The 17,096-nt window shown below is 37.7% G+C and overlaps 1 protein-coding gene across 2 annotated transcripts in view; it reads right to left on the bottom strand.

The window, feature by feature from the left end:
* The window catches only part of PRKCA (protein kinase C alpha), a 318,987-nt gene that overhangs the window by 59,592 nt on the left and 242,299 nt on the right, over positions 1-17,096 (bottom strand). For both annotated transcript variants that reach the window (XM_077833765.1, XM_077833766.1), the window contains exons 6-8: positions 9,713-9,869; positions 9,458-9,592; positions 8,737-8,833 (exon numbers count right to left, since the gene is read on the bottom strand). In XM_077833765.1, coding sequence (XP_077689891.1) covers positions 8,737-8,833; positions 9,458-9,592; positions 9,713-9,869 — 389 coding nt within the window. The remainder of the gene's footprint in view (positions 1-8,736; positions 8,834-9,457; positions 9,593-9,712; positions 9,870-17,096) is intronic.

The following is a 17,096-nucleotide window of genomic DNA, read 5'->3' as shown; positions in this document are numbered from 1 at the left end:
CATTGTATATATTTAAATATACAGTGAAAATAGATATAATCTGATATATGGAATTTATTCAACAGTTCCACAAGGAGAAAATAATTGTGCTGTTTATCTAATTAAAGATGCACTATTTCCATTTTTCAAGAGAAGAACCAACTCATTTAACAACTTCTTAAAAATAAAGACATGCTGCACCTGTCCGGGTATTGATGGCAAACTTTTAGTTAATGAACTTTTAATTTTAGGACTACATTATGGCAAATTACAAAAGATACATACTTCAAAAATTGGTGGCGGGGGTGCTGGAGGGTGGTTTATACACTAAAGCAGTTTAAACTAGGAAAAAATAAAGTGTATCCTTAAAAGGAGATAAGAATGACAGCAATCCAAGTGTAAGAAAGTGCAAACATTCAGAAAAGAGTTTTAATAAAGAGAAATGAGCAAGAGCACACAGAGGAGAACACTACCTTTAAGAAGTGGATATTTATATGACAGCCCTGAAAAAGACAGGAGAAGGAGAAAAGCTTCTGCATTAGTAAAGGGCTAGCAAAGCAAAGCACCAACAGTTAGTAGCAGCAGTACACAAGGATAAAAGCAGCAACTCCAATACAAAGCAGAAAGTAAAAAAATGGCTATGTCAGTTGTGCAGATCACAGCAAAATCAGGAAAAAGGAAATACCCTCACCACCAGTAAGAATCATGGAACAGTACAGTAGGATACAGTGACTTAACACTCTCTATATCGGACTGTTATTCATTTTGTAAAGCGGATGAGACATTTAAAGCAGCTGATACTAATGATTTAATTAATGCTGACCTCAGTCCTGTACACACACACACACACTTCAGATTATGCGTGTAACACCACTGATAGCATTACAAACGCCAGTAATCCCATAGATAAGTATGTGTATGAGTGGTTGTAGGACTGGAGTCTTAATATCAAAACTACAATAGGGAGATGTGATGCTACAAAAAATCCCCTTGGGATTTTCCCCTTAATTGGAATAGTTGGGGACTGTTCTCCGGCACAGGAGTCTGGAAGTTTTATCAAGGGGTCATGCAGTCACTCTTCATGCCCTCATGTTCCCTCTAGAGAGAATAAAGGGCAAAGGACTGCCTACCACCGCTTTTGGGCGGTCAGATCAATTTAGTGAGCACCATGAGTGGGATTCATATGCACAGGAACTCAAAGAAGAAAACCTTTTCTAAGTTGAGAACAGGTGTTACTTCCGTCAGTTAAATCAGAGACTCTGGTTGATTCTAATTTTATTTGAACTAGTTCAGCTATCTTTTGTGCTTGGCATACAGACAACTTAATGTATGGTGGGATGAATATAGGGGGATGGTGGAATCCTATTAACTAAAGGCAGCATTATTTAGTGGTTATTGGGTGATTGCCATGATGTGGTCATTTGCAAGCTCTGAATGGTACTTAGAGCCTGTGGTATATTTCATTCAGTCAGCTAAACAACAGAGCTAAAAATTTTTTTTACTTTTTTTGTTTTCTGCAAAACAAATATAAAATATAAAAAGAGGATAAGATTGTTAAGAGCAGATTTATGAGTTATGGATACACTGAGAATTATCTTAAAGTTGGTGAGATTAAAAATTTGGAGGAAAGCTGACCCAGTCAGTGCATTTATTGCCCCTTGCTTCTTTGGCCATTTTCTTGATTCTGTTTTACAGTTGTTTGGATATGATCCAATAAAATAAATGATGGGTTGCAAAGCTTTGTGGGCAAATGGAAGACCTGGAGGGAAAACTGGGCACCCACAATCCACTATCCATCAGTGCCCTAAGTTTATACAGAAGAATTTGCTTTATTTCTGTCTATATTCTTGTAGGTGGTGTAGAATGCAACATGCCTATAGGTAAGATTACCTGATACTTTCAGGTATAAAACCCTGTTTTCAGTTTCTTTTAACTGTACCGAACAAACCATTCCAGCTGATATTTTCCATGTTGCTGGTATACCTAATGCTATTTTAAAAAAATGTTTTTTACGTTTCTGCTAAAGCAGTTCAGACATTTCTATAAATGAGATTAGGAGAAAATATCTTGTTTTGCCCATGTTAAAAAAATGCCTTCATCTGTTTCACTGAGACGCTCTAGTGCCTCCAACCTTTGCAACAGGGACTTCATTTTAGCACCCCATTGTGTCAGGAATGTATCTTTTTGCTGTCTGTGAAAATTCACTCAAATTAAGCCTAGTTATTAGCCTCTGAAATATTGCAGTTTGCACATGGCTCCGTAGAAGCTTCTTAGAGTTTGGCAGATAAACTCTCTGAAGCTCCCATCTGCAAATACTGCTTTTTCTGATAGAAGAAAAACAAAATAAAGCTATGGGAAACAAATTTAAAACAGAAGAAATATTTCTTTCTAATGAACTAACAACACTGAAAATGCCGGTTAAAAAGCTAAATTTCACTCAGGCAATCTTGACTTTGCTGTGTTTATCTACAGAAGTTTCTTCCTCCCTGAGCAAATCTTTCTTTTGCTCTGTCTGCTCCCAGATTTAGTAGGAAACAGACATATCAACCCTAAACTGCACATGACTCAAAATGTTATAAGTATTTAAAAAAAACTGGGCTAACCCAATGGAATGTTTATTCATGCACTAACTGGGACATATTGCTTCTCTTAAAATGGATTAAACTTGCTCCTAAATAAAGATGAGCAATTGTCTAATCTGTGTCTTTCGCTAACTCCTCCCCCTCCCAATGATCTTCAGAACATCTCTTTTAGGAAGTTCTCCTAAGTTCCTTTGTCAATATTTTCATAAATCTGGAGGAGCCCATCTGGCCACTGTGTCTTACCAATACTCACTAACCAATTTTTCTCTTACCTATTCTGGGGTGACACTCTTCCATTCATTATTCCTTCTGACGCTTAAGGAAAATGTATTTCTGTCATCAACATCCTCTCTCATGAGCAAACGAAGCAACGAATTAAATACTCTGCATTGGTAACCTATTTCATCATTAAGATTACACTGGGTAAGGTTTTGAAAAGTGCCTAAACAACTTGGGAGTCTAACTCCTATTTTCAAAAGCCACTTCGGACCCTAAGTGCCATGGACTTTCAATGAGACTTATACTCCTAAGGGCCAGATTTTCAAAGGTATTTAGGGGTCTAAAGATTTAGATAAGTGTTTAGTGGGATATTTAGAAGTACTTCGGCACCTAACTCACATTCATTTAAATGGGAGTTAAGTGCCTAGGTGCTTTTGAAAACTCCACTAGCTGTCTAGCTGCATCTTTAGGTGCCTATATAATCTTGAAAATGTATCCCTAAATGGTGCCTGAATCACTTTTGAAAATGGGTCTCAGGCTCTTCAGAACCAGTTATGTATTTCTGAAAATCTCTTATAGACCTCATCAGTTCTTGACAATTTAACTCTTACATTTTGAAGTTTTTCTTATCCTTTATTTTTGCTCCATTTTAAATTGGGCATTCAATTTCAACTTCTAAAGTTTGCAGCCACCCTTTGTAGCTGAGGCTTTGTGTACATCTCACCTGCCATTTTCTAATATTTATTATTTGTGTTTCTTTATTCATACACTATAACTTTTTAAAAACAATGCATTAATTGCTAGATCTTACATATTGGCCATGAAAATATATAGTAGCCCACTTTGCTTTAAACAGCTCTCATGTTCCCTTTTTCTCCCACACCAAATTTCTTCTACCAAATATTCTGGGAATATTACCTTCTGAAATCTTTTTCCCTTTATTTACTTAGGCTCTGAGTCATCCAGATTCTATTCCATTGTTCCTCCACTATAGGGCCTATAAAAAAAATTATCACGCTCAGAATGAATTCAAATTGACTTGAATACTGTATCATGGATTGGAAAATGGGCCAAGGACGATAAACTGAGAACTTGTTTAACATGTTCAATGCCTGATACGCTGTATTCTTTTTCACCTCTATCCACTATAAGTCAACTGATACCTGTTCTGGGCTATCATCTGGTTTCTGATTGTTCTTCAGGTCTATCTGTCCCTGTCCTTTGTGTTCTTGACAAAATTATGTCTTTGGTAAGCTGGCTCTCAGGATCAGCAGCTTTTCCTTGAAAGGCTCCCAAAGCTGACTGGGAACTGGTTGCAGATGGCAGAACAGCAGCAGGGATCACCTAGAACGTGCCACTGGCTCAAAAACAGCAGCATATTTCTCAGCATAGTCTCCCTATCCACTTAGGGTAGCTTACCTAAAGAAAAAATGAATAAACAAGCCTAAAATTAGAAGGAGACAGACAACGCAAGGACACAATGGGAATAGAGATGATCACCGAGTCAGCATCAGGTGTACCCTGTGTAGGGACATTGGGCAACCCCAGTAAAATAAGGGTTAATTTGGCTTCGGCTATGCTAGCAAACATGTAGCCCTACAATGAATTACATTTAATTTGCTTATGCAAAATAGGCCCCCAAAATGCACCTTTATTGAGGGGAAGGGAAGAGAAAGAAGATACAATAAATAAAAGAGGCTTGCTCTATTTTTTATATAAATGTTATATACCGGTAAAAACTCAGCCATAGCCAGTAAAATAAGAGCTTTATTTATTTACTGTCTTGCTTACCAAAAGCACCCAGGAGCTGAATAATTACAAGAGTCATATAGAGATCACATCCCATTAGTTGCGCTTGTCTATTTGTTCTATGAGAGATGATTTTCTTTGATTTCTAGAGTGCTGAGCTACCCAAGTCAGATTTCTACTATTCAGGTGCCTACATCACTGCTTGTTAGACACACAACACAGTAACTCCTCTTAAAAACACATAAGCACATACTCTGAATAGGTGCCAAATATGAATTTCTCACAAGGAGGGAAAATGGCTCACATGATAGATCTATTGTAAGACCTCACAAAAAGAATGAAACCTATGCCTATTACAATCAAACATTCATTGTAAGTCATTTCAAGTGTGCAGGACTTACTATTTGCAGTATTTCACTCATAACAATGGACACCAGTTTATTTCATTAATATTTCAGTTAATAAGTGTAACTAAAGAATATTACTGGCAAATCAGCTAATAAACATTTAACTAAATAGCCAAATTCTCCCAGATGCTTAGTGCCCTCAACTTACATTAGAGTGTTAATGCTCAAGCATATTTTGCCAGTCATGTTTTATATTAAGGATACATTTATAAATAATTTAGAAAGGTTACTACATGATTAAGAGATGTTAACTTGTTACAGACATCAGTAGCTGGGCATAAGCATATTAGCAGACGAGTACACATAAGAACAGCCATACTGGGTCAGATCAAAGGTCCATCTAGCCCAGTGTCCTGTCTTTCGACAGTGGCCAATACCAGGTGCTTCATAGGGAATGAGCAGAAGAGGCAATCATCAAGTGATCCATCTCCATCATCTGCTCCCAGCTTCTGGCAGTCAGAGGCAAGGGACACCCAGAGCATGGGGTTGCATCTCTGACCATCTTGTTCAAGAGCCATTCATGGACTTCTTGTCCATGTACATATCTAATATTTTTTTGAATCCTGTTATAGTTTTGGCCTTGACAACATCCCCTGGCAACGAGCTCCACAGGTTGATTGTGCATTGTGTGAAATACTTCTTATGTTAATTGTAAGAACAGCTGCCCATAAATTTCATTGGGTGACATCTTGTTCTTCTGTTATGTGAAGGAGTAAATAACATTTCCTTATTCAGTTTCTCAACACCAGTCATGATTTATAGACCTCTATCATGTCCCCTCTTAGTCATCTCTTTTCTAAGATGAAAAGTCCCAGTCTTTATAATTTCTCCTTGTACAGAAATTGTTCCATATCCTTAATCATTTTTATTGTCCTTCTCCATACCTTTTCCAATTCTAATATATCTTTTTTCAGATGGGATGACCAGAACCGCAAGCAGTATTCAATGTGTGGGCATATCATGGATTTATATAATGGCATTATTATATTTACTACCTTATTATCTACCCCTTTCCTAATTGTTTCTAACATTGCTACCCTTTTTGACTGCCACTGCAAGTTGAGCAGATGTTTTCAGAGAAATATCCACAGTGTCTCCAAGATCTCTTTCTTGGGAGGTAACAGCTAATTAAGATCCCATCATTTTGCATGTACAGTTGGGATTATGTTTTCCTATGTGCACTGCTTTGCATTTATCAACATTGAATTTCATCTGCCATTTTGTCGCCCAGTCACCAAGAAGGCGTTATGGATGGTGACAAATTATCATTATCAGCCAACTATTGACCTGTTGGATTAAAAAAAAATAATTAACTAACCATTTATTAACACTATTAGTTTATAAATGGTTAACATATTATTTATAAATGTACTGTTAATATAAAGTGTGACCATTTTTCCTGCTTTTTTGGCAGGGTTCAAAATTTGAAATATTTTAAATCTGTAATTCACATATTTCCAGCAGGTTCATGATCAAGAGCATATCATTACAACTTCCTTGTGCTTGTAGCAAACTGTAATTACTGACAAACTGTTTTCAGATCACACATTTAGTGGTAAAATGCCCAAAACAGACAGACAGAATGAATATATTTTTGAGGAAAGTGACGATGTTTTAAAAGAAAGCACTTTCTCCATACTTCTCAGCAATAATATTGACCTAGGCTTGGATTCTCCCCCCCCCCCCCCTCGCCCCCCCCGCCAGTTCTGACCATGCCTTATATCACGCAAGTTCCTACTTTGTACCCTGTACTGACGTTATGCCAGGACCCATGATTGCTGATCCACGGTAGGCCAAAGAGGAGACCTCACTTTTCTCATAACGAATAGTCAAAACAAATGAACATTAGCTTCATCTACTTGCGGCAGCTAACGCCCAACACCAAGTGCATTACCCTTTCTTTTGGCACACGTCTTTGTGCTGTAGCTGTCTTGAGAAATGCATAACTAGATTTTCATTTCTACATTATCAACACCCTTCATGAACGAACACACACACACACACATACAGTAACCCAGCTCAAAAAATTATATACTGCACAGTAAAACCTAAAGGATGAAATAACACACAATCTATCAAGGGATTTTTCATATGCCATCATTCATTTCAGTAGTCTCCATTTAGTAAAATATTACTGATGAATATATAGAAGAGATTTAAAGTGTAAAAAAATGTATACTTTAAATGAGCTAAAGCTGCTGAAAAGGCGGCATTTGTTATCCAAATTCAGGGCCTATGATCATTTTGCATTTTGTGGACAACCCAGATTTTTTTGCGCACATGAAAAATAGTGACATTTGAACAACACTGAAATATCTTCTGAGAACATAAAACAACTGCTTCAAGTTTTTACCTTATTTACAACTTTATGTGGCATTATGACATTAGCACTTTTTTTTATCCCTTCTAAAATGGCTCTTACAAAAGGTTGTAAGAAAATAAAAAAAACAAACCAAGTGACATATTTTACCATGACATGTAACCCGCTGGCCCCACTCCCACATCAACAAGAAAAAAAAACGTAAAAAAAGAAATCCTAAAATTTTCGCCACTTTTTTTGTGTCCGCAACATCAACTTTATTTGTCTACAGACAGCCTCAAAACAGCACTAGATGTCACTTTAAATTTGAAACACCAATATTCAGAGTCCAATGGGGAAAAGTCCAATCTTGATAGGATAAAATGTGAACAGGATCTTGAGTAGGAAAGACCTAATTCTCCAGCATAAATTTATTTTTCAGTAAGTACAATTGTACATGGAAGAAAATGAAAATATGAACTGGAGTTTTAAACACTTCTCAAAGGTATAAAATAAATCCTATTTCACGCTGCAGACCACAAGTATAGTACCTGATCCCAACATAGACTCAAGAGCAGTAGAAGCACCTATTCTTTTTGCAAGCGGAAGGCTGTTTTTCCTCATTTCCTCAGGTTAGCCTGTCTTTTATAACAACAGTGCAAAATTGGTAAACATAAAATCACAATGTCAGCGCTAAAGAAACAGGCTTGGGATTGTGTGCGCACAGCAGGCATTTTATTTAAGTCTGAGATAAATAATTTGGGTCAAATCCTCAAGTGCCTTATTAGGAAAGAGGAAACATGCCACGAATGTCTCAAAAAAACTGTAGATGTGGCCAGGAGCAATACTGAGTTCACAAGAGTTTGCTCCTGTAGAGCCGCGAATATAAAGCCATTCCCACCTGTGCCAGGCCCTGCTGATGCTGGATCTGTCTAGGTGCAATGAGTAGCAAGTATTCTGTTGGAACATCCTCCGTATCTGCGACAAGAGGCAGGACCAACCATTCCAATTTGCATCACAGTAGGCAGGAAATATCTGCTGCAGATATGGGTTTTTTTGGCAGTTTCTCTTTACTGCACATAAGCAGAAATGTCCCTCGCTTAGTTTGAGACTTCTGCACCCGCATCAGTGCGTTCAGCGATTCAGGACAAAGCCCTTTTGTAAATATTTTCAAAGCTCTAATTAATCACTGCTTGACAAATAATAATTTCCGCTTAAAAAATTAAACTACTATGCATTCCCTGAAACTAACATTTAAATGTTAAAATGATGCTGGTTCTGGGCCCACAGTTTAACGTTACTGACTGAAACGATCAGCCCAATCTTCTAAGTAGCCCAAAAATACATGCTACAAGAACGCACAGCAAAAATTATAATATATCTCAATGATGAGCCACCTCATTCTTTTTTTTAAAAAAGCATTTCTGAGTTTAATTCAATTATATAACAAGGGGGAAACATATGAAAAACATAGCTAGCACCACTTATATATAATCCTCACCTCAAACTTCTGTCTGAGTTCTACATTTCCATCATCATCAGCTTCTGGAATTGGGACATTGTAGTATTCACCTTCTTCTTGATTAAGCAACTTGTACCTGTGGAACACATGGGGAGCGGGGACGGGCCAAATTAATTTTACTTCTCTTTAAAATATGATTTAGTATCCTATATGTGGCCTGTCTGAAATATAGGATGAAATCCCATCCCTACTGAAGTCAATGGCATCATTCCCAGTCATGTCAATAGCGACAGAATTTCAACCACTGTCACAATAGTGTAGTAAAACTATTTTATAAGGTTTATAGTGGACATGTAATTCATTAAATAAGACAAGGACCCGACAAGATGTTGTTTTGTAAAATCAGTTACTATACATTTCTGAGCAGGGTTACGCTGACCATGATATATTTACTGTTATAGGCTTGCATATTCAAGATCAAAATCACGCCCACATTGCCAAATTCTGCTCTCAGAATTGAGTTTGCAGCACCGGCTGGTTGCAGGAGGAGTTTCACACACACATTCAAATGCAGGCTTTTGCTTTTAGTATTTTAATTTTGGGGGGATTATTTATAATTTAACTGCTCTGTGTTTAATTTAATGATCCATGAATTTACAGCATATGAAATTATGCAAAAAGCATAAGGAAAGTCTTGGGGTTGAAAATATTGCTATGTAACTTTTTTTAAAATTTCCTCTTTCTCTAAGGCACCTCTTACCATCCACATGCTGGCATTTTCATAAGCTCTGACACCCCAAATGATAGAGATCCCATGAAATCATTTCTAGTTGTTCGATCCCAGTCCCAAACTTCTATAGATAACCGTCGATCTTTGTCCGTAGGTTTCAATTTACTACAAAAGGGGAGAAAAAATTAGAAAAAAAATGGCACGTTTTAAGTTTTCAAAAGTACAACTCAATAAATCATGCAGTGCTACATAGATAACATAGCATTACAAAAGGATTTAACTTACAATGTAAATGACTCATTCCAATGTGGGTTTAGAGTGGAACGGATAGTTTTTGTTTTTTGTTTACTTTCATTCTTAGGGTCAGGGATAAGTTTCAGCTTCACATATGGATCTGAAAGTCCGTTTGGATCCATAGGGATTAAGTTTTTTGCTTCTCGTACTGCAAATATAAAATGTATATATGTATTATGCATCTATTAACAGAAGAGAAATAGCTTAATGCTATTTAAATAGCACTACAAAACATTATTAACAGAATAATAACGTTAAGTCAAAGGTAAGAAAAATGTAGATTACTGATTTTAAGCTGGTTAGAAAATAAAACTAACAAAAACCCCATACAGATCCACTAATGAGATCAGGTGAGTGGACAAAACTTTGACTGCTGTGGGCTGAGGTTCATTTACGGATATTTGCTTCTACCCTGAGCATGGCAGGACGAAATGGTCGGTGAGTTAGACAATGCACATAAAACACTGGCACACAACAAATGTTATTTTCTGCCCATGGTATGATTGTTTAGCATCCAAACCGAACACAAAGACCTTCTAAGTTGGTAACTATTCTATGTGCCTTTATTAACTTGGACAAATAGCAGTACTGTATTACATTTTGCCGCGCTTGCAAACATGAATAAAAGGAGAATTTAAGAAGTCTGGGAACACAGCAAACAGATGCGTTGTTTGTTCAATTTCTGAATCACAAGACCCATCTTATTGCATTCAGCAGCCTACAAGAGTAGGATACCTTTGCAAATGTTGGTACCTTGACTACAAAAAGATGTTAAGTTGCTGCCATGAAACAGAGGGCTGAGAAGAGCATCTTTTAAATTCTGTAACAGTTTGAAACTGGTACATATACAGCGAAGGGGATGTAGGATAAACTGTAATTGATTTAAGTTCAGAAGGCATTATAAATGCAGTTGGATAAACCTGCAATATCTATGAAGCCAGGTGTCAGGGGCTATTTTACTTAATGTACTTTTAAAGTAATCTATATGCTCAATTATATAACCACAGGGTTGCTTATTTTGGTGCTTATACAGCCTGTTAACAGGGCCGCAGGTACCTGAATTGTGAACAACAGATTTCACAAGGATGTGTTGCATTGTGGGTAAGCTGTACACATTTTTTTATAATTTTATAATAATGGAGAACATACAATGTTAAACTCTCTACAGGCTAGATATTCATGAAAATGTTAGACGGAGCCACTACAAGAATAGGAAAAGGCATGTCAGAAACTTAAATCAAGGTTACTATGCTGTTTTAATTATCTCAAGTTCCACAAGAAAGTTGTGGTTGCTTCCAATTTTCTGATATGGGGGGGGGGAGCACAAATGTGCCCATTTTGTACTTTCTAGATTCTGAATTAACACCCCACACGGTATTGATCCCAAACAGGTGTGTGAGACAGATGAGAACAGTCTATAGTCTGCACACAGGGACATTCAAGTTGGGGGTCTCACGAGGCCATACCCTGAGAGGTGTCGAGCAACTGCTGACATCAGTGGGAACTGATGCATTCATCAGAGGATCAGTACACCCAGATTTTGGTCCACTTGTGACTGCATCAGCAGCAAGCCTTAATTAAACAGTCCAGCAGCCACAGCAGAGGAGTGCTTTAAATTAATGAGAAAATGTATTAACTGAAATTCTCCTCTGTGCAGAAAGCCGTCACAAGGCCAATGTGCCATGAAAGTCATGCTACCTGGAGTGTTTACGTGGGGCTTAAGTGGTACAGCAGCTTTGTGTTGGCCCTCAGACCAGGGGTGAATTTCACCCTATCGAGAAACTGTCCACACCCCCAAACTTGCCACTTTGTGCTGAACTCTAATTAACATTAACGCAGATTTCATTTGTGGAACAATCGCAGAGCTTGCAACAGAGATCCACAGGATGTATCACAGAGGACAATTTGGGCCTTTCAGTTGCAAAGCAAACTGTGGGCCAAATAAGCCTATCCAAACCAGAAATATAAACAATGGCTTGTATGTATAAAATTTTGCTCACTGGAGTAGCCTTCTGAGCTACACATTTCACGGTCCTGAGAGCTCCATAGTCCCCAGAACTGCTCTGACTTATACTCAGTCTGCCTATGAGCTCCGAAGGGCTATGAACAGCCAAGAACAGCTGCAGTGCAGCGGTGTTCTGGCCTTGGGTTCTTCCTCTGAGCCCGTCCCTTGGGGCTGCAAGGGATGCTGGCATAGAGCTTTTCTGCCAGTGGTACACCATTCCTGAGTGCAGTGGGGGGCGAGAGGGGAGGAGGAGAGCAACTGCTTTTAAGACACTGGAACAGCATAAAGGGGCCTCAAGGCAATGGAGACTCTTGCCTCAAAACTAATAACCCTTATTTCTTGTTTTAAATATCTAAATTCAATCTGTCATCTTTCAGTGCAGGAGAACATTCCATTTCCAAGCTCTGCCACATGCATGACAGCATTCTGTCTTGAACCAAGAGAATTCCCACTAATTCCAAACGTCACATACTAAGACGGCAAAATTTTCCTCAAATATTTTAATAAATAAACAAGCGACAGATTTTCTTTAACTTAACCCATCTGTTTCTGTCTAACTTTGTGTTTTTAAAAATTAATATTACACTCTCCCACCCGATTTCACAAAATGGTAACACTTTGCTGTGAATATAGTTAAACTACACTAACAGGTGTATAATTTCCTGGTATCCACAACCATTGCTTCTCTTTCTTTGCCTTTGTTTGTTGAAACGACTGAAGACACACGCACTGGCTTTAGAGCAAAATAATACAAAACTGCTTAGTATGTAGCCATTATTTGACCCTAAGTTTGAACTGGGAACTTCTGAAGAAGAATCTTGTGATATATTGATTCTAATTGAATGTTTCTTGATTTCGTATAATAATTAATGTATTTCATAAACTGAAGTTTAGAAGCTCTCTGCCTGACCCACATGCCTGATTAGAAAGCTATTTACAGTAACTAAACCTATCCACCGCAGCAAATATTTACAGTGGTTGTGTCTGTCTGCTTTAGGATGCTCCTACTATAGAGATATCTGTTTACACTAGGCTTCATACCATCTATTTGCCATTGATGCTACCACCAGTCCAGCTCCAATGCTGATAGCAACAGTGGAAGCTGGTGGCTGCCCAAGTTTTAACCACAATCTTCTCTAACCCTGCTTGGTACAGATCTATATGACACAGAAGCATATTCAGCTCCACCAGAGGGAATGATAGCATCAAGTGGTAGCAAAGGTGGGAAATTTTAGGCAAGAAATACTAGGGGGGAGACAATCTTTCACTACAGCTGAAAACCCACACTGTGGTCCTATATAGGCATATTTTCATTTGACTTGCGTACCAAATGTTAACTGCTCTGAGACATCAAATGTGGCAAGAACACATCTGTTGAGCTGACTGTATTGTGTTTCTGCTTTGGAATTTAAAAATTGCACATCTTTAGATTTTTAATTTAAATACTTCATGTTAATCATTCAGCCGGTGTTGAGATGTTTTACTTTGCAATTTACCAGCTGTCAAGCACAGATAAGAATGAAATCAACATAGCTTAACATGTCACATAATTTCATGTAAGTTCACAATACTATCAACTCATTACGCAATTTATTTACTTAGAAGCTAGAGGTGCAATATTTGGAAAATAACCATGCCCAATAATTGAAATGCTGGGGATACCTTTATTTTCTAAACACTATCACAAGCTGTAAAGGAATTTATAATTTTGCTGTAGGCTACAATTTGGTTTTACAGGGGGCCTTTCATTAATAACATATCCCTAAGTGTTTTGTAGAAATTGAGTTACTGTAGATATTGTAACCAAGTGACTTTGTGCATTCACCCTTTGCTTTCACAGTCATGGATATTAAAAACTATTTTATCTAGCCAGGACACGAGGATCCTGGAATGTAACCAGAGTCAAGGAAAGGAAATTTTGTTTTAACTTATCTCATGTCACAGCATCCTCCAAACACTGAATTGCATTGTCAGATTCTGAGTATAAGATGAAGTACCACCTAGGACTTGAACCTATGACTTCCTGGCCTAGCTGTTAGAATGGTACCATCTGAACCACCCAAGCATAATATAATACGTTGTTTACTCTCAGGATTCATAGAGCTGGAAGAAGACAGCTTTCAGCAGTATCCAGCAGTCAAATGACTCGCAAACTATGGCACCATTTTCAGAATAGGATCTGTTTTCCTTCTGAAAATAAAGGCATGATTGTGGTGGATTTACAACTGTGCACTGCTGCTGTCAAATAGAAAACAACATAAACAATGACAAAGACCCAGTACGGATGTCAGAGTAAAGCACCATGAAATGCAGAATTATTAGCTAACGTGACACAATAGTGCCATTATCCTAAAGTATTAAAGGTGCTATACAAAGTCAAACAACAATTTTATTCAGTACCATGTTTGCACAATATACACTCTTCAAAGTAGTAAAAAATATATACATTTTTGAATATTTGTCAACTAATAAGAAAACTATATGAGATATTTAAAAATGTCAGGGGGTGTGGAATGGGCCACTATGTAAATATCAGCTGACAGGTGTATTTGTATATTGTATTTATACTACTTGCTTAAAATGAATGACAGCGCTTGCCCAGGTGAAATTTTACTTTTTACAATACTTGTACGTATCACACAGAAAGCAACAAAAAGGACAGCACAGTCAAATGATCTGCTACTACATTGATTAAATCTCTATTAATCTACAGGATCCAAATGCATGCTTACAGCTGATAAAATGGCTGAGAAAATGTTAATTGAATACAACAAACTTATGTGAAAAATAAATGTCCTGTTTAGAAAGGCAGTGTAGTCCACTGGATACAGCACTAGATTGGGAATGAGGAAACCTGAGTTTCAGTTCTGGCTCTGACACTGACCTCCTGCCTCACCCCAGGCAAGTCACTCTGCCTCTCTATGCCTGAGTTTCCCCTCTTAGTTGATTGTAAGTTCTTTGGAGCAGGAACAGTCTCTTTCCACATGTATGCATTCCACCACCTGGTACAATGGGCCTTTTGGAACCTGACACTAAGGCAATACAAATAAGTAATGATAATGTTTATCAAAATGATGGCATGAGAAAAACAAATCAACCCACTAAACTGTAATTAGCAGTATCTTTTCAATTTGGGAGATAAAAGCTCTCCCACCCTAACTTCCATCACATATCTCTGCTTTTCTTTAGAAGAGAGCTCAAAATTAATGAATTGTATTTTACAGCACCACCAGACAAAGTTAATAGAGATGACACTGGATTGCATAAATGTATTAAATAATTTCAAAGCAATTTACCCATGATACTAGCACAATCATTAAGTGTATAATAAGTAAATTAAATAAATGCTTATACAATGCTTTAAATATTCAGAGCACTTAATAAACCCACACAATACTCCTGTGAAGTAAGCACTTATAATCCTCATTACACAAATGAGGAAATGAGCACAATACAGCCCTGATTCTGCAATGTATTTAAGCACATACTTAAATGCTTTTGTGAACTGGGGCCTAAATGACTTATCCAAAGCCAGCATCAGTGTAAGAGCTGAGATAAGATATCAGGAATTCCTCGCTCCTAGTCCCTGGGTAGAGTATGCAGCCACTCTTATCTTTGTATCTTATCTGCCTGACTAACATGGTTGTTTGTACGGGCCCCATCATCTCAGGATCTGAGAACCCAGCATAAAATTAACAATATTTCTCTTCCTTCCAGCCAGTGCAACAAATAGTCTGATTAGTTGATAGATTTTTGCCTGTGTGAGCAAGAGTGTATGTTGTGTGTCTGTGTGCGTGAAGAAATTATCAAGGGAAATCTAAAGTTGAAATAAATTGTGCATTTAATTCTGGGTGTAGTCTGTTCTGTGCTCATTGTTCTCTCTCGCGAGAGAAATTGTCACGGTATTTGGCCAGCTGCTGTGAAAGTTCCGTCTCCTGCACTTATGAGCCTCCCGCTACTGATTTATAGTTTTATTGTTCTAGAAGAAGATAGCTGTCCTGAGGGGAAAAGGCTGCAGAGGGAGAGGTGATCTCTTAGGTAACAAGGGCCAATCCCATGGACAGCTTTGACTATCAACACAGAGGCCTTGAACTGGACTCTGTATTTAGTGAGGAGTCATTGAGCATGATGGGAAATGGGGGGTGTCACACACACTGGATAGGTTTCGAATGTTCACATACTAAAATTGTGATAGGAAGAGAGCTATATGCTACAATAAATGAGCAAATGTTATGCTCGTGCTGCATATTTTGAATGCAATACATAAAGTGTCCATTTGGAGGAACTGTGGGACAACAATAAGTCTCAAGGTAAAACAGATAACCTGACTGAAATCAGCATCCGAACGGAAAAGGAATCATATTAACCTGGTCCCAGGTTTGATGTTTACCATTTCTTTTACATTTTCATTTACGTATGTTTTAAAATTATTAAAGGAGAAAAAGATGTAGAAAACAAAAAGGTGCCACATAGGGTACAATCCCATTTATTCAACTATATTTTTAAGTTAACTGCACTGGAAAGATTAGTCATAATTGTTTCATAATATAAATTAAACCACTGGGTGGTTTAAACGAAGATACTTTTTGCAACTTGACACGTTCTGGATGTGCACACATCCCTTCCTGTGTGTCACATAAAGGCATGGCATTCTATGGGAAGGGAAGAGAAGATTCAGGCTTCATCAGCCTCTGAGGTTTTCAGAAAAATGAAGCACCTCTTATTGTGATCGGCACTATATGAGATATGAGAACAAACAACTGAATCTCCACACACAAATTAGCTTTCCAGCTAGACTATTTTAAAAACAATATTTTAATTGAGCAAGCTATATTTAAATGATAAAGTATTTTAAAAAAAATAATGTTTTTAGACCTTTTTTTGCCATGCTCTAACTAGGAAAACGGACCAAAATTATAAGAAGCAACACGTCCAAAAAAGCCTAAATCTTGAGAGGTGCAGAGCATTAACAAATCCAGTGAGAGTCGTAGGTGTTCAAACACCACTGAGAATCAGGCCCCCAAGTCCTTTATCTCAGAATCATACAAACTGAAGGGACCTCAAAAGGTCATCTAGTCCAGTCCCCTGCACTCACGGCAGGACTAAGTATTATCTAGACCATCCCTGACATGTGTTTGTCCAACCCGCTCTTAAAAATCTCCAATGATGGAGATTCCACAACCTCCCTAGGCAAATTATTCCAATGCTTAACCACCCTGCCAGTTGGGAAGTTTTTCCTAATGTCCAAGCTAAACCTTCCTTGCTGCAATTTAAGCCCATTGCTTCTTGTCCTATCCTCAGAGGTTAAGAAGAACAATTCTTCTCCCTTCTCCTTGTAACAACCTTTTATGTACTTGAAAGCTGTTATGT

The sequence above is a fragment of the Eretmochelys imbricata genome, chromosome 14 (genome assembly GCF_965152235.1).
Source record: "Eretmochelys imbricata isolate rEreImb1 chromosome 14, rEreImb1.hap1, whole genome shotgun sequence".
NCBI lineage: Eukaryota > Metazoa > Chordata > Testudines > Cheloniidae > Eretmochelys > Eretmochelys imbricata.
The sequence above is the reverse complement of the archived record's forward strand: the minus strand, read 5'-3'. Positions and strand labels throughout refer to the sequence as shown.